This window comes from Crocodylus porosus, unplaced genomic scaffold (assembly GCF_001723895.1).
Source record: "Crocodylus porosus isolate Cpor-Errol unplaced genomic scaffold, CroPor_comp1, whole genome shotgun sequence".
In the NCBI taxonomy this organism is placed as follows: Eukaryota; Metazoa; Chordata; order Crocodylia; family Crocodylidae; genus Crocodylus; species Crocodylus porosus.
In genome coordinates this window covers 1,856,144-1,872,685 of record NW_017728924.1, presented here as the reverse complement: position 1 = coordinate 1,872,685, position 16,542 = coordinate 1,856,144, and the positions used below count along the sequence as shown (strand labels likewise).

General features: G+C 45.7%; 1 protein-coding gene across 4 annotated transcripts in view; it reads left to right on the top strand.

The window, feature by feature from the left end:
• Positions 1–16,542, top strand: part of GRIA3 (glutamate ionotropic receptor AMPA type subunit 3) — a 217,077-nt gene that overhangs the window by 47,897 nt on the left and 152,638 nt on the right. For all 4 annotated transcript variants that reach the window (XM_019540185.1, XM_019540183.1, XM_019540186.1 and 1 more), the window contains exon 3: positions 2,426–2,665. In XM_019540185.1, coding sequence (XP_019395730.1) covers positions 2,426–2,665 — 240 coding nt within the window. The remainder of the gene's footprint in view (positions 1–2,425; positions 2,666–16,542) is intronic.

The window sequence follows — 16,542 nt, the reverse complement described above, 5'->3', positions numbered from 1 at the left end:
CCAGATAAGCAGCGGGAGCAGTGGTGGGAGTTGCCCCCCTGGACAAGCCACAGCTCCATCCCACTTCCGCCCTACCCCAGCCCCAGCCCAAATCCTCCCTCATCACGGGGGCCTTGATCTGCCCGGCCACACACCCTTTCCCCCCCCACCTCCCCTTGCACTATACCAGACTTACCAGCTATATGCAGCTCTCCAAGCTGCCAGGCTGTGCTCCTCACTGCCTGCATCATTTCCTACCATAAGAAGTCTGCACTCTGCATGTGGATTTTGTGAAGGAATGGAATAAAAGGGTGAAGGTTGCTCTGAAAGCTTTTTTCAGGCAAAGTAGTCTAGGCAGGCCAGCAGCTCCATAACAATTACTGGTAGACAAGTCCAAAATTACTAATGTAATTGAAAGTAGAGCCTTTGAGGCATATAGCATGATTCAAGTGAAGGATCGCGTATCTCAGTACTGGGGTCCAATGTTTGTTTTCAAATAACATGGAAAGACTGGTGGATAATTACAACACAGTGGGATAAAATTCATCATACCTTTTAATAGTATCTTTTATTTTGCTCATGTTAAACATGAGCTCATCCCAGCACAGTAGACACAAAGCTGGTAACATCTGGTGGCTGTCCTCAAGCCACTTCCTAGTAAATGAGTGCATACATCACAAAAACACCATTGCTGTAACTGGAAAACAATACCTCTGAGCAGTCTTAGGAGAGACCCAAATGGTACAATAAGGAAGGATCATCAGAATAGGCTTTCCAACTTTGCTTTGAGACATTGGCCCACAGGCCTCCGTGTACATGTCTGTCTTGTCCACCTGCTTTTCAGACATGACTGGCCTCTGCTGGGTGATGAGGGTTGGTGCATGTGGTGAAGAAGTATTTTTGCTGCAGGTGCCATGGCTGCTCTCTTGATGGAAACGGTATATAGTCTCAAAGCCATTTTTATAGGACCTTTCACAAGTATTACTTTCATTATAATATTAAATAAGGTGAAGTTTTCTTTTTGCCATGATTTCTTTTTCTTTTTTGAGCAACCAGAACAGCTTTACATAAAAGACATCTTTTGGGAAAAGGGAGACACTTTTAGCCACTACCTCCTACTCAAGTGGCCACTTTTTTTCATTAAGCAATTAGCAAGAGAAATGTGCCTGTTGTTCCTTAAATGTGGCTTTCCAAGATTGCATGGCAAAGGTATCTCATCTTCCAGAGGCTCAGGACAAGCAATATTTACTTCTGAACCTGTGATTTGTTGAAGATCTGATGGTTCATGATTCTGAGGGGCTTGAAAGTGGAGTTATGTCAGGGGTTAGGGAAGCTTGCAAGCCTCCCTTATAGGAAAAGTAAAGTTTTCCATGTGGTTTCCCCTTTGTTGCAGGAGGAGGGATGTCTTTTGGTGTGTCAGCTTGGTGCCCTGTGATGGTGGTAAAAGTATAAGTGACTAAAAAATAGTCTTGTGCTGTCACTATCTGTTTTTACATAAATGAATCCCAATATCTGGTTATAGCTTTCCATGAGTATCACCCCTCTCTTTTGCTACTTTTTGGGCTCATTTACATGATACACTAACTGCACAGTAGCCTAATAACACTGTGCAGTAGCACGTCACAGCACAGACAGTGCTAATACGTTACTGCACTGTATTATTAGGCTACTGTGCAGTAGCATAACTAAAAGGCATTCACTGGCACTACCATGCAGTAACTCTGGCTACTGTGCATTTATTTAGTACCTGATTCATACAAGTACTTAATTAAATGTGCAGTAGCCACTGCGTGTTGATGAATGTGTAGATGTGCCCTTTGAGGGTAATCACATTAAGCTATTGTATATCTGAATTCCTTCCATTGTGGTAAATGAAAGAGGCCAGCAGCTCATAAGAACACCAGAGACTTTGTCCGATTTCTGACTTGTAATGATCTTCACAGACGACAAGAAAAAAGGGGCATTGCATGCATGGGATTAATTGCCCGGGTCCATATGATGGCTGGGAATTCACACAGCTGCTTTGTCATTGGAGAGTTTTGCCCCAAGAAAAGTCCCTCTGCTCTTTAGGAGGGATGATTTCACGTTTATGATGAACTTTGGGAAGAAGAAATAGAGCTGCCAATGATGCAGTACAGCTCTAGGATAAAAGGCTGGAAGGTTTCAGAGATCTCTTACCTTTTTGTGATGGTACCTGCTGGTTGAGATTAGCTGCAGTGTGGGAGCCAACAGTGTCTCTAAATTTAAACAACTGAAGGTTCAGGCAAAGTGAATTCTGTTGGGGATAGAGGGGGGAAAAGCCTCTACTCTGAAACTTGCTGCTTTCCTTAGTCTGATGCCTGAGCACTTAGCCACTGCATAACTGCAATGTATCTTTTCTCTTCATGAATTATTCATGGTTTCATGGTGGTCTGAGATTCTAATAGCTCCATCTCCTCTCTGTTAGTTTGTTCACAGTTCTCCAGAGGAGTTTATGCCATCTTTGGATTCTATGACCAGATGTCAATGAACACACTGACGTCGTTTTGTGGGGCTCTGCACACATCCTTCATCACCCCCAGCTTCCCAACAGATGCAGATGTGCAGTTTGTCATCCAGATGCGGCCAGCCTTAAAAGGAGCCATCTTGAGTCTTTTGACATATTACAAATGGGAAAAGTTTGTGTACCTCTACGACACCGAGAGAGGTGAGCACCACTTCTTGTAGGTGGCATATTATGCTGCATGCTAGAAATATTAATTGTACCAGTGGAATACATGACATCCATGGCAGCCTTTGAACACAAAGCATGCTTTCAGAATGACTGTCCTAGGAAGCAAGCATTTATTCTGTGGGAAGGGAATGAAGGGGGAAATGAGAGAGGGGGCCTCTTTATATTCTCAGTCATTTGCAAGCATAGTTGCTTGAGGAAATACTTAAGAGCTTAAGCATGAGGATTGGTTACCTGCTTTCCACGGGACCGTACATTCAACTCCCGCAAGGTGTTTTGATGCAGCCAGCACTTAAGAGATTAAAACCACTGCTGTTCAGCCCATTTTTACCATCTTAGACTCGCACTGCAGTGGGTATTGGAAAGGGGAGTAAATGGTAAAAGCATTAACCCCCTATTTGCCATGTGTTGGCAGTGAAGATCCCAGGGTGCTTTTTACAAATGTGCTTTATTTTATGGGATTGGACAAAATTAATCCAGGTTGTTATGCCACATTGTAGCAGGTTCATGCCACAGGAGCAGCCATGATACCCCCTCATGTCTGTGTGGCTCCTGCCTGACTCTGTCTTTGATGTGGCCCTCCTTTAATTGCTTGCCCTCCATGCCTTGTTGTTATTGAAGTTAAGTAAGCAAGGATGTCTATGAGCCTTAGAGAGAACCTGAGCCCAATCAACTCCTTAACGGGTCCCTCCTAGACCCCACTAGTCTTAATCCAACTCTTATGCTAAATAGGCCCTCTTGGCTTGGCAGTGCCCCTGCAGGGCACCTATAGCCTTAAGGGCAAATTGTGTGTGGCTCCATGCCTCCCCTACACCACAGCCCAAGCCTCACAGGTGTTATCGCTCCAGGTGTTAACTTCTCTTAGCCCCACTTGGGTCTCTCAGCCCTCTGTTGTTGGGTCCTCAGACCCCTAGCCCTTCACACAGTGTTTTCGGAGACTGTAGGTGCTCTAATCCCTCACTCCAACTCTTCCTAGCCAGTGGGTCCTCTGTTCAGCTTCCTGATGGAGTCCCTTCTCTGGGCTGGGAAACCCTTTGTATGCCGCTCAGATCCTTCTCTGAGCTGGTGGGCACTGTTCCCTTATTCAGCCCATTTTCTGGGCTGGGGAATTCTCTGTAGGCCTTGAGCCTGCCGCCAGCAGGGCTCAAGGCTTGTAACTCAAATATTAATTCTAACATATAACAAAGGTCCCTTGCCTGCATAAACCCTTTCTTCTTTGCCCCAGGCAATGTTCTCTAGTCCTTCTGCTTCTCCTACCTTCATGGGTCCTTCAGGAGTCCTGCTGCTTGCTGCAGAGAATTCCTCTCCTCAGGTTCTTGGGGCCAGGCTCCCTGACCGGTGCAGGCACTGGGCTATCAAGCCCTAGGCAGGCCTTCTTCTCATCAGATGACCCTGCAATCATCCCCCACACCACCTGCAAGCTGCCTCTTGGGCAGCTTCTCCTCTTGAAGTGGCAGGCACCCCACAGTGCCCTACTACACACAGGCTATACATAACACCATCCTACACCCCACAGCCACTTGGTCTTGGAGGTATTCTCAGCATGTAATTTTTGCTTGCTTTTGAGCTCTTTGGGGTGAATGATGTTCATGGATATTCAGAGAGAGCTTGGATATTTAGCTGATAGCCAGCATATCCTGACTCACAGGGTATTTAACACGTGCTCTGGGAGGCATGGGCAGGGCACTTTAATTAGCAAGCCATGTTAATTAAAAGTGCCCAAATATCATGTGTATCAGCCTCCCCTATGCTGAAAAAAGACAATGGGTGCTTTGAACTAAAGCTCATCAAACGAGCTTTAGTTCAAAGTGCCCCGCTGCCATGTTGCAACTCAGGGATGCTGATGCACATGATGCAGGAGGCTGCTGGAGGATGTTAATTTGCATGTTAATTCTGCTCTGATGCATTGTATTTCCAGCATGCTGGAGCTGCATCCCTGCACATCTATAGAAGCCCATAGTAGTTAGTCCCACAAGAAAACCTGGGAGATGGGTTTTTTTTTAACCACTTTCTTTAGGGCTCAGGCCAGTTTTTAACTATATTAAGAAACGGGGTGAAACCATAAGGAAGGGCAGGGTACCCCACAACTACTAGCTATAGGAGTTTAATACCTTCCTCTCAAGCAGCTGGTGTTGCGATTGACCACGTACTGCATAAAGTGGTATGATACAGTATGACATTTTCTGATAATGTTTGTTGCAATAAAATATTACTAGTAATCCCCCATGTTGAATAAATTCAGCATTCAACTGGGTGCCATATAATCTAAGAGCAAACAGAGCTCCATTAGTTCAGCTGGGAAGAATGTCATATTTGGAGCAAAAAGGATCTTGGCTCTGTCCAAGCTATTGCCCTACAGTCCTGAGGGACTTGGTTCTACAGTGTATTAACAAAGGTCAAGTCCTAAGTGGCTACTTTTGCACATTCTTACTAAGAAGGTTCGTGCAAAGTTTTTATAGCATTTGGTAGGGCTAGAGTCTGTGTCAACTAACATTTTAAACATGAGATTCAATGTAGAGAGAGGTGTAAGTGCCAATATATGTTGGAAGTGTAGATGGCGGTAAAGTTGAAATGTCTTTGCTGAGGTGTGAGATCAAAGACAAAGAGAAATATCTGGAGAAATCACCCTGCCGTTGTAAATGCTGCTGAAACTTTTTCAAACCACAAAAAAGTTTGTGTTTTTATTTTAATTCAGCCCATACAACTCATCTGGGCATTTGGTAGATGCAGTTTTAGGCAGCTGTGCCAGTTACTGAAGTAGGAAGGGAATGACTGAGATGCCATGCAATAGTTCATATCTTTTAAAAGTGGAAGAAATTTTGCAGTTGAATATCTTTTGGGTTTGTTCAGAATGTTTGGAGGGAAGCTGTCCATGTCACCTGAGGCACCCATATCGCACATCAGCCACCCCCTGATATATACTATGAGTAACAGCATATTACTTTTTTCCTACAGAATATAAGACCTGGGAATCGCTCTGTCATTTTCTTTTCCTTGCAGTTTTCCACATCTCCCTGCTTCCTGCCTTCCCATTTGCATCCTAATGGGTCCTTATAGTTTTTTTTAGGAAGCTTCTATCATAAGTCTAGACTCACTATCACATTTTGACTATCACATACCTTAATTTCAGTTAAAGGACAGCAAGGATCCAGTGAGAAGGCTAACAGAGTTACTAAACTATAGGGTGTGATCTTGCATGATAATGGAAGACTGCATCTTTGGGAAGCCTGTAGGGATGGAAGAAGTATAAGTGCTTTTGGAGCATTGCAGGAGTAGTAGTGAACTGTGAGAAAATCTTACCTAAGTGTATCTGTATCCCGGTAGTTCTAATGGATGTATAACTAGGGAAGGTTAGGATCCTTTATGTTTGCCTTTCATGACAAATAGCCTCACCAACCTTGGTTGGATAGCAGACTTACTGCTTGGTAAACAGGAACAAATATTAGCAATTAATTATGTTCTGATCCGACGAGCTTAGTCTAGTTAAAATAGTCTCAGTGTGTGTTATTGCTATTGAAATTCAAATCCCTATTTTTTTTTTAAGCATCCTAAAAAATTAGGAAGGCATATAACAGGAAGAGGTAGGGCATTATCCACCATGAAGCAAACATTAACTTCTTTGTCTCTTAACCAGTAATTGTATGTGGCAGCACCGGAAACTTTTGGCAATTTCAGTAGCCTGCCTAATTTATTGTGATGAGTCTTCAAATGAGAGAGCATCTCAAGAGCCTGAACAATAATAATGGTGAAGGATTTTTTGGTGGATAGTGAATAAAAGATAATGCGCATGCCTGTGCTGATACTCCATTGAAAATGAAAAGACTAGAGCCGTCATAGTTCAATTCAGAGGACAAGCCAGTAAGATAATAACTTTTATAGAGAAGAGACATTTTAAATTATAATTTATTTAAGCATTTAAGTAACAGCAAACTGCTCAACACTTCCTCTCTATAGTGTTTATGCCCCAGAGCAGTTGAGTATCTATGGTACAGATTATTAAAAGCTATCTTTGAGAAATCACAAAACATTACACTATTTCTTCATATGTTGAATATTAGTTACTAGCATATTGTTCTCACAGGTAGTTTTACAATAGTCCGATAAAGCAAGGCTCTGCCAGGTATTAAACACTGCATTTACTATTAATAAATACTGTAACATATTGCAAATGTCATACAAAACTTAGTAAGTCTCTTCTTGGGGTTTTATATTGTTTACTGAACTATTTCAAGCTAAGCCTATGGGAGTCAGATTCTCTTTAAACCCATTTCCCTTAAGCAATGATTTTCCCCCCCCTCCTTCACTAAACAGTCTAATCATATGATGGTTACTCAGTGGTTCTCGAGCTGTTGTCCACCAGGCAATGATAAATAGTCTGCAGGTGGCACAAAGCACTACACGCCTTGATAGTGTTTTCAACTAAAAGTCAGTTGTTAAAAGGAATAAAGGGTGTAAGAAGGTTTGACGGTTGACAGTAGCCTATGGGTTAATCCAGTATCAACGTTTTTTAACCCACTATCAGTACTGATACTTTGGTATGAATAGATTTAATATCATGGTGTTCAGCTCTGATGTTGACAGTACAGATAAATTATATGTGTTGTTCATCCTTTGTGAGCAAAGATGACTGCATCCAGCTGGCGAAATGGGGGAGACAGAAAATAAATGGGAAGGAAACTGGGAGGGAGAAAAAAGAAGAGGAGGAAAAGAAGAAGAAAAGAAAGGAAAGAGAAAAGAGGGGGTGGAGGCTAGGTCGGTAGGTGACTTATTAGCCCAATCTTTGCCTTGAACAATCTGCTGCAGCAGGGTCAGGAAAGCTATGAGGACTGGGTACGAGAAGTTTTTGTTTTCCTGGCCATGTGTTTCTTCATTGCTTCTGCCGTGCATTGCTGTTCGAAGGCCAGAGCTCCATTCTGGATTGATGACCTGCAGGATGGACGGTCACGGGTGATTTGCTTCCATGACTTTTGGGTCAAGGCCAGAACTCCTTAGGGACACTTTTAGGGTGTCCTTGTACCACCTGTTTGGAGTGCTGCAAGAGCGTATTCCATTCGACAGTTCGCCGTAGAAGATTTTCTTCAGCTAGCTGGTGTCAGGCGTTCTTGAAAGGTGGCCGGCCCATCTTAGCTGTGCCAGTTTCAGTAGAGTACGAATACTGGGGAGAGCTGATCTTCCAAGCACCTCAGTGCCCAGAATCTTGTCCTGCCACTTGATCTTTAGTATCTTTCTCAGGCAGCACAGGTGGAAGTGGTTTCGTTTCTTGGCATGACGCTGGTAGACAGTCCAGGTTTTGGAGGCTTAAAGGAGGGTTGGGAGAATGATGACTTTGTATACCTTCGGTTTCATCGACGTTCTGATGCCTCTGCAGTCCCAGACCAACTTACGGAGTCTGCCAAAGGCCGTGCTAGCTTTCATTAGTCTTGTGTTGACTCGTCATTGATGTGGACAGCACAGGAGAGTGTGTGTGCTGCCTAGATGGACAAACTTGTCGACCATCACTTCAGTCTTCTTCGTGTTAATAGTGAATCCGAAGTTGTCGCAGGCTGACGAGGCTAGGTCCATAGACCGTGCGTAACACACAATGCTCCTCATGGGTTGGATATTTGGTAGCCACCACTCCTCTGCCATCAAGTTTCCAAGTCCTGTGGACCAGGACATGGCACTGTGCATGGGACTGAAACCATGATCTGGGGTGGGGCCCAATACAATATGCAGGGCCACCCTGGCTGGGCCTGATTTTGTGCCAGAGCTGGGGTCAGGGCCCCATCTGACATGTGGGGCTGGGGCCACACCCCAAGCCAACTCCATGTGCTGGATTGGGCCCTGACCAGGCCATCCCCACGCACCAGACTGGGGCCCCTGCTGGGCTGCAGTGATGGATTAGGTCTGTAGACGCCACATCCTTCATCTGAAACAGCCTTAGCCAAAAAGTTGAGCACCATTGACATAGAGAGCCGATAAGGCCTCTAATTATGCAAGATATGTGTGCAGTTTAAAACATTCAGGCCCCTGGCAGGTATTACACATAAGACACAATTAACCAGTTAATCGCATCTTACAGTGTAACCTAACCAATTCATGATGCAATATAGCAGGAAACCAGCCACCAAAATAACTGCTAGGGCTGTGCAAAATTTCACCTGGCATTTTGTTTTGAAGTTGTTTCAATGCTTTTTGAGCTTGAAACAGTAAAATTGAAATGCAACAAAAGCTTTTGAAACAGCTTCAAAATGAACCAGGGGAACTGAAAACCTTTTGAAAGGCTTACTGGCATCAGCACCAATCCCAGCCAGCATCACCCGCCTCCTGTCATCCGGCAGGCAGATCAGAGGCTCGCCCGCACCCCCAGAAGGGCTGCCGGGGCTGTGCCAGAGTCCTCCCAGGGGTGCAGACCCCCCAGTCTGCCTGCCAGATGAAAGAAGCCAGGTGCTGCCCCCTGGGACCAGTGCTGGGAAGATCTCTGCTGCTGCCAGTCCCAGGTGGCAACACTCGCTTTTCTCATCCAGCATGCAGATTGGAGGCTCGCCTGCGCTCCTGGAAGGACTCCAGCACAGCCCCTGCAGCCCTCCTGCAGTTGTGGGCAAGCAGGAGGACTGCAGGGTAACAGGAGGCAGGTGCCCCAGAGCCAGCTCAAGGAGGGTGCGGGGCCCGGGGCAGATTAGCTCGCATGGGGACCCTCCCCGGCCCCGGATTGGAAAACATAAAATGCGGTAGGTGCAATTGTTGGGACTGGGAATCAAATCCCATCACACCCTTAAATGAACATGTGTCAGTGGTCAAAGGTAATCTTATAATAAGCTTGTGTGTCAGTGGCCAATAATCTTATTTGCAAGGTGCTGTTAGGTGACTAAGTGCTGTTGCGTTGTAGCCTCAACAATAGGAGTGAAATATAGACTTGCTTATTCTCTTCCCAATACCAATCCAAAAGCAAATACATTATGCTCTGTGGGAAGGAATGGCATATTAGGAAAAATCTATTAAAGGAAAAAATGTGAGTCAGTGAGGCATTGAAGACTTATTCCCATATTCTATCTCTGCATCATATAGCTCATGTGCAAAGGGAAAAAGGCAGAGTTGATTTTTTTTGTTTGGATTAACACAAATCAGTAAGTTGACACTGTTGGTTCCTGCCCTGCTTTTGTGGTCTCCACAATATATCCGGTTTAATTGTATGGTACTAAATGCCTTGGTAGGCTTCTCTGCAGTAGAACTAAGACTAATTACGATCAAGTTTGGGATCAGATGATGACAGGGTTACAGGCAGGAAACTATTCTGAATTTGGACAGCTCTTGAATTGGAATTTTTAATACATTTCTTAACTAACATTTCAGTGTATGTTTTGCATTTTTATACATTTTCAGCCTTCTAGTCAAATGCATTCATTTTGACCTTGTATCTCACCTGATGTGACGTTTCACTACGCAAAAGTTTATTTATTTGTTTCTGCAGATATGGTGTACTGAAAATGATCATATCCATCATAATACATCTATTTATACCAAGTAAATAATTTGAATTGTCCCAGATATTGTGCATACGTGTGGTCCTAGCCCTCTCACCCTTTCTTAGGCTGATGCTACTCATCATTTAATCACAGCTTCTTTGATGTTTGTAGTGCAGAGGTGGCCAGTCAGCAGCACACATATAACAGGTGGCCACTGGCCTGGGCAGCCTCTGGGTTCAGTATGCACCAGATTGGGGAGAAGAGCAACAGATAGGGAAGCAGGCAGAAAGCAGAGCAGTAGATTAGGCAGGGGAAGAAGCATGGCGCTCAGAGTATTTGCAGGGCTTAGTTTATGGCACAGTTGCCAAAAAGGTTGGCCCCCACTGGTATAGTGTCTAGTGGCACAGTGAGGCTGCAACCTCAATGAGGTGTCTGGATTCTACTATAACACAAATATAATAATAATAAAATACAATAGCTAATCATATTTGGCTTCATTGCACCTCTTTACACTAACTCTGAATTTCATGCATTTGCTGTTTATTGCATTTAGTGTGAAGCGGGCCCTATTCAATTTGGATTTGGATTCAGCCTGAATCAGGGACAGTGCTTCCATTTGTTGATTTGGATCACTATCTCTGATTCAGTTGGGCCAAATCTGAATCTGAAGATTCAATGCTGATTCAGAGAATCCGTGATTCAGACACATCTTTAAAAGTTTTTTCTGCATACTTTGAGGTATTGGGCATGGCTCATGATCACCGTGATGGTGGGGCACATGGAACATCCCACAGGAGTGCGGGGGGGCCTCCACGTGCTCAGCGGTGAACCTGGAAGTGGACCAGAAATACGTCCAGTCCATTTCCAAGTCTGCTACGGAGCACGCGCCCCCCTCCCCCCCGCCTCCCCAGCTCAGCAATTGGCCCCCCAGACCCAGGAGGCACCAGTCAGCAAGCTGGGGGGGCCACAGGGGTGCCCACCCACATGCTTCCCAGCAGACCCAGAAATGGACCAAAAGTACTTCTGGTCCACTTCTGGGTTGGCTGCTGAGCGCACTGGGGAGCCCCCTGCACTTCAGTGGGACACTCCATGCGCCCCAGCATCACAGCATTCACAAGCCCATGCTACCTAGAGGTATGTAAAAAAAAAAAAACAAAAACCTTTAAAGCTGTGTCTATGGCCGAATGCCTGAATCTCTCCGAATCGATTCAAAGGGTTCCAGTTCAATTCAGAGAGATTAAAGGGACCTCTGATTCGATTCAGATTCAGAGATTTGGCCACCAAATTGGGCTGAATCTCCGCCAGATCGAATTAGGGACCAAAACTTCACACAGCCCTACTGTTTATGGTCCTGGTTCTGAAGTTAGTCATGTCATTAGGAACCTGTGGATCGAATGACTTGGTGGGCACAGGTATTTAACAGCTGTTGTCTTCCACCTCCCCTCCCCACCCCACCCCCAAACACTGATATTGTACAAAGTCAAAGCTGAGTCATTAATGACCTCTGGTTAAGGATCCAGTTCTTAGGTGTAAGTCTGTACCTAGCCTTTCAGGCTTTAAGCATGCAGAAAGCTCTCTACAGCCATAACTGAACAAATATTCATGGCTTTTAGAGCACTTTAAAATGGCAGATCACTCTCCAAGTTAACTCTTGATGGATGTGGTACAAGACAAAAGTTCTGTTCAAGTGCTTTTTAAATGTGTGCACAACGTCCATCACAAGTTAAGCTAGGTCACATTTTGCCACCAGCCCCAGCGGCATAGCACAGGGCTGTGCTCTAGCCTCTGTTAGAGCTTATTTGCTGTGCCCAAGTGCCAGGCCAGCTCTGCCCCCTCAGCTGTTACTAACACCAGCCCTGCTTCCTCCCTTTTGGCCAGGTGTGAGTGCAGCCTGGCTGAGTGGGTAGTAAAGAGGTATCTCTCTCCCCATAGCTGCCCCAACCCCACAGAGCACTGCAATCCAGCCGGGGGAGCCGCAGGGGAAGAAGTCTGGAGTCTCTCTCCCTGCAGCAGCCCTGGCCCCACAGTGCACCACTTTCTGGCCAGGAGGGCTGCAGGAGAAGGGGTCCAGTATGTCTCCCCCTCCTCCAGCCCCTGCTGGCAGTCGTCAGCTGGGCATGAGGAGGGCTGAGGAGATGGGCCACACCAGCCTCCTGGGAGGTGTCAGGGTATCCCAGCAGCCAGCGAACAGCAAATGTTTGTTTGGTTTGCTTGTACTCGAATTTACAGTGCTTTAAGTAAAGTGGGATAGAGCGCTTCCACCAGGGGCTTTTTGAACTTCTGTACTTAACCTCAAGTTCCCAAAAGGAAAGCAGAATCTCATGTTTCACTGAAAAATAATCGTATTTCAAGCCCGAAGTGTTGCAAAGAAAACCTTTGCAATATGATCTACCGGGGAACAGTGTATGCAGAGAGCCTGAAACAAAAGCTCCCACATAATTTAGACGTAGGGATCAGCTTCATCAGAAAACACATAAGAACAGGAAATATTTTTTTAAATCTCTTGGATTCTGTGAGTTTTGTGGAACGTGCCTCATTGCCTAGTGTCCTGTGGGAATTTGAGGCTACCAGAGTCCACTGTTCTGCAGCAGGACTGGAGACCAGGCTCGAGGGAGCTGTTGCTCCAAGGCAGCTCTGGTGGAACCAGGAGCCTGAAAGCCCTGGGAGCTCCAGTTCTAACTGGGGCTCAGCTCCCATGCTTGCAACAGGGTTGGGGCTTTATGACATGAACCTAGAAACCTGACATGAACCTAGAAACCTGACAGTCCTAGACAGAGACCTATCTCCAGCCGGGCTTTCGTATCATATTCCAGGCTCCCAGGATCACACCAGGAAGACTGGAAGACGAGAGAATTGTAGCATGGCCCAGGGCGTACAGGGCTTTTACGATGCCTTGGCTGGAGCAAGAATCCCACGAACCCTGGGAGAGTCCAGGACTTCCAAGGTCACTGCCATAGAGCTGTTAGCCTAGAAGACTTGGGAGCCTGCCTTCAACTAGTGATCAGCTTCTGTATCCACAGCAGGAAGCCTGGAAGACCCAAGAGGTCTAACAAGAGCCAGCACTCTTAAGGCTTCCAGCTATAAATCCAAGAGTCTGGAAGCTCTGAAATACAAGCACTGCCAGATTCCCAGGCCAGCTGGTTTCCAGGGCTGCCCAACTCCTAAATGGTCAATCTGGGAGCCAGCTTGCCCTGGACTCTGGAGGCTAAGGTGTCCCTAGCCTCAGGCAGTCTGCATGTGAGGGCTGCCAGACCCTGGGAGAGGTGGCAGCTAATGAGCACAATTGACACTCTTGCCAGTTGCACAGTCTACGCTCTGGGAAAGCATGTCATTTTGGAAATGCAGGACTCATTTACAAAATGGCTTTTTCAGTATTTCCTGCAAACTGGAAATTTCCTGCAGCCTGGAAATATCAACTTTCAAGGCTCTCCAGTTCTACATATCCCAGATAAGTCACATGTACTATGCTGCCATAAAGAACTGTAGTGAGTTGACTGTGCAGATGCTACAGCATAGCAAACTCATGCTGCCTTAGCCAAGGTGGAATCTCGTAAGAGCTAATTCTCACTACCAGGGTGCCCCAGTGCTAATATTTTATCTGTTGGGACCATTGCACTGAGATTAAATCATTGGCTTGATCCCTGCAGCAAGTTTTAGAAGCATGTTCCAGCAGGGACATCTCTGCAGCATATTGCATAGAGAAGGAAACATGCTTGCCACATAACAGAGCAAAGAGTTTTGCACTTCCATTGTCAGATTATGAAAACAGAATGACGCTATAAAAAGTAATATGTTAAAAGAATTGTTTGGGAAGGAGAATCTGGACAGTCATTCTCTGCAGGACTGACAGCAAAAAGGGCTCCATTAGCAGAACATAGACACACTTGCAATAGGGCATGCACTGCTGCTGCTGCTGCCCACCTTAACAGACAGACATACAACAATACAGGTCAGTGACTAGCTAGCACAGCAAGTCATCAGTTTCTCCATTGTGGACAAGTGGAATAATCATAGTCACTCACCCAGGTAAAGACTGGTGGATACGAACAGTTAAGAATGTGAATGTGACACTAGGTTAATCATGGCCTAGAGATGGATGGCATAGCCTGCTGCTCTTAATACTGGAGTGTATAGAGAGGATAAATATCTTGATGACAGCTTCTAGATATGGGTATTTTCCTCCATAAGCAGAGAGAGGTAGTTAGCCGTGTTCTTCTGAAGTCATAAGGCAGGATAGATATGCATCTTTATAAACGAACTACATTTTTTTTATTTTTTATATATATATAATTTTGGGGGGGGGGAGCACAAACTTTTGTGAACCCAAGTTCACTTCATCAGATGACGTGAAAGGATGTGCAGAAAGCAGAGTATAAGATAGAGAGAGAGAAACTAGAAGGCAGAAGACAAGGGAGCAGGAGAGAAAGAGAGAGGTAGGAGAGAGGGGACGGTGCTCCATTATCTGCCATCCTCCTGGTAAGTCATTACAAGCTCTGACCTCACTTTAACAAAACTTCTCAAGACTTCATACATACCCACATCTGCCAGACAGTTAATAAAACAGGGAGTGGTGCCTTTTGCCTCTGAAGACCCAGTTCAAATGTTGTCTATATCAGGAAATCTCTGCCCAAAACCAGAATGGGAATATAATACAATGCTAATTTACTAAATCCTAAATCCAAAAGTGCTCTATTTGGAAAGGTGTGGGTGAGATTTTTGTCTACTAGTAAATAGTTAATTTCTTAAACTTTGTAGTCTTTGATACTTTCATATAACCTTTTTACACATCATATTGACAACATATATATTGTCAATCTTACGTCAGAGAAGGAAATCAGTGGTAATATTGGCAAGGTAATTCATGAAGATTGTAGCAACCAGTGATGATTGTTATTTTTTTGGAGGCAACAAAGTAGCAAAGTTATTCATTAGAAGGGTCATCCTGCAGAGCATGGAAGTTATTCCTCTAACTAAAATATTAGGCTGATGTCTTACATGAGGAAATAAAGGTCTAACAACACCAGCTAGGGACAAGTGTAATTTTCTCTCTATTAACTGTGGGACTCTTTCCACTTAAAAATGTTACAGCTTGGCTGCAGCTACCTTCAGGTCTTCTATCATTCTTGTCATTTTGCTCGTATATGTAAGGCTGATGCAATGCATTTTAGCTTACACTTTCAAGATTCCTAGAAGATGAAGAATCTTTACATTTTCTTCTGGTAAATATCAGTTTGTGCAGAAGAATAATGAGGCGCACACTGTCTGTTTGGAAAGCCATAAACCATTCAGGGCTCTATTACAGGAAATAACTACTGCTAACTTTGTCTGGTTCTTTGGAGGTTTATGGCTGTACTGCTGGAGTGTTTTGGACACCAGCCCAGAATAGTGTGTATGACATATATTATGTCTTTCTAGCCTTCAGATGGTCATTCATTCTTCTCCCACTTTTAACAGACTCCCCAACAATGAGACAGTCTTTTAGTGGGGCCCATGTAGTCATGAGCAGCGGTTGCACTAGGTACCTTGGTCAGATCAAAGATCCATCTAGCCCAGTATCCTGTTTCCATCTTGGGACGGTCACCCAGGGTGCTGACCTCCTTGCCAAGCCCCTGCTGAAAAACCCGCAGCTGGTGGTGCCAATGATGGAGGTGCCCTGGGTGTGCCAGAGTATGATCCTGGCCGACATCACTCATGTCAGAGCCCTTCTGGACCATGTCAGGGTAAATCCCTCTGCTGTGGCCCAGTGCCTGGAGCTGCCCATGCTCCTGCCACATACTGTGGGAGGTAAAGTCTGCCCTGGCACCCACTGCCCTTGCCTACATCAACCAGGTCCTGCTCCAGGGCAGTCCCCACTGCCCAGTGCCACCAGCCCTCCAAAGCTCGTCATGGGGCTACTGCCTCAGCTGGCCCCACAGCAGTCCCTGCCCCACCACTTCAGCAAGCTGGGGGACACTAAGCCAGTCTGCTTCTGAACAGCCCACTGCCACCAGCTCAACACACTTGTGCTCCACGCTGTCCATCATCCCATCCTCACATCCCACCCCAACAACAAGCAGCAGGATACACAAGGTGAGGGCAAGAGAGAGGGTCCCCAGTGGACTACCCTGATCCCACCTTGATCCCACGAGCCCCCAGGGACCTCAGCTGGCAGCTCCTCCACGGAGCCATCTCCACGGTCATGTATCTGGTGTGCTTTACGGACACCCCCAACACCTGCTTAGTCTGCCCAGAGGGAGACCCTGGCACATGCCTACCTCGAGTGCGCCAGGCTGCAGTCCCTCTTCCATCTTCAAAAAAGGCAGGAAGGAGGACCCGGGAAACTATAGGCCGGTTAGTCTCACCTCGATCCTAGGCAAGCTGTTTGAGAAAATTATGCTGGCACACATCCAGGAGGGGCCAGCAGCGGAC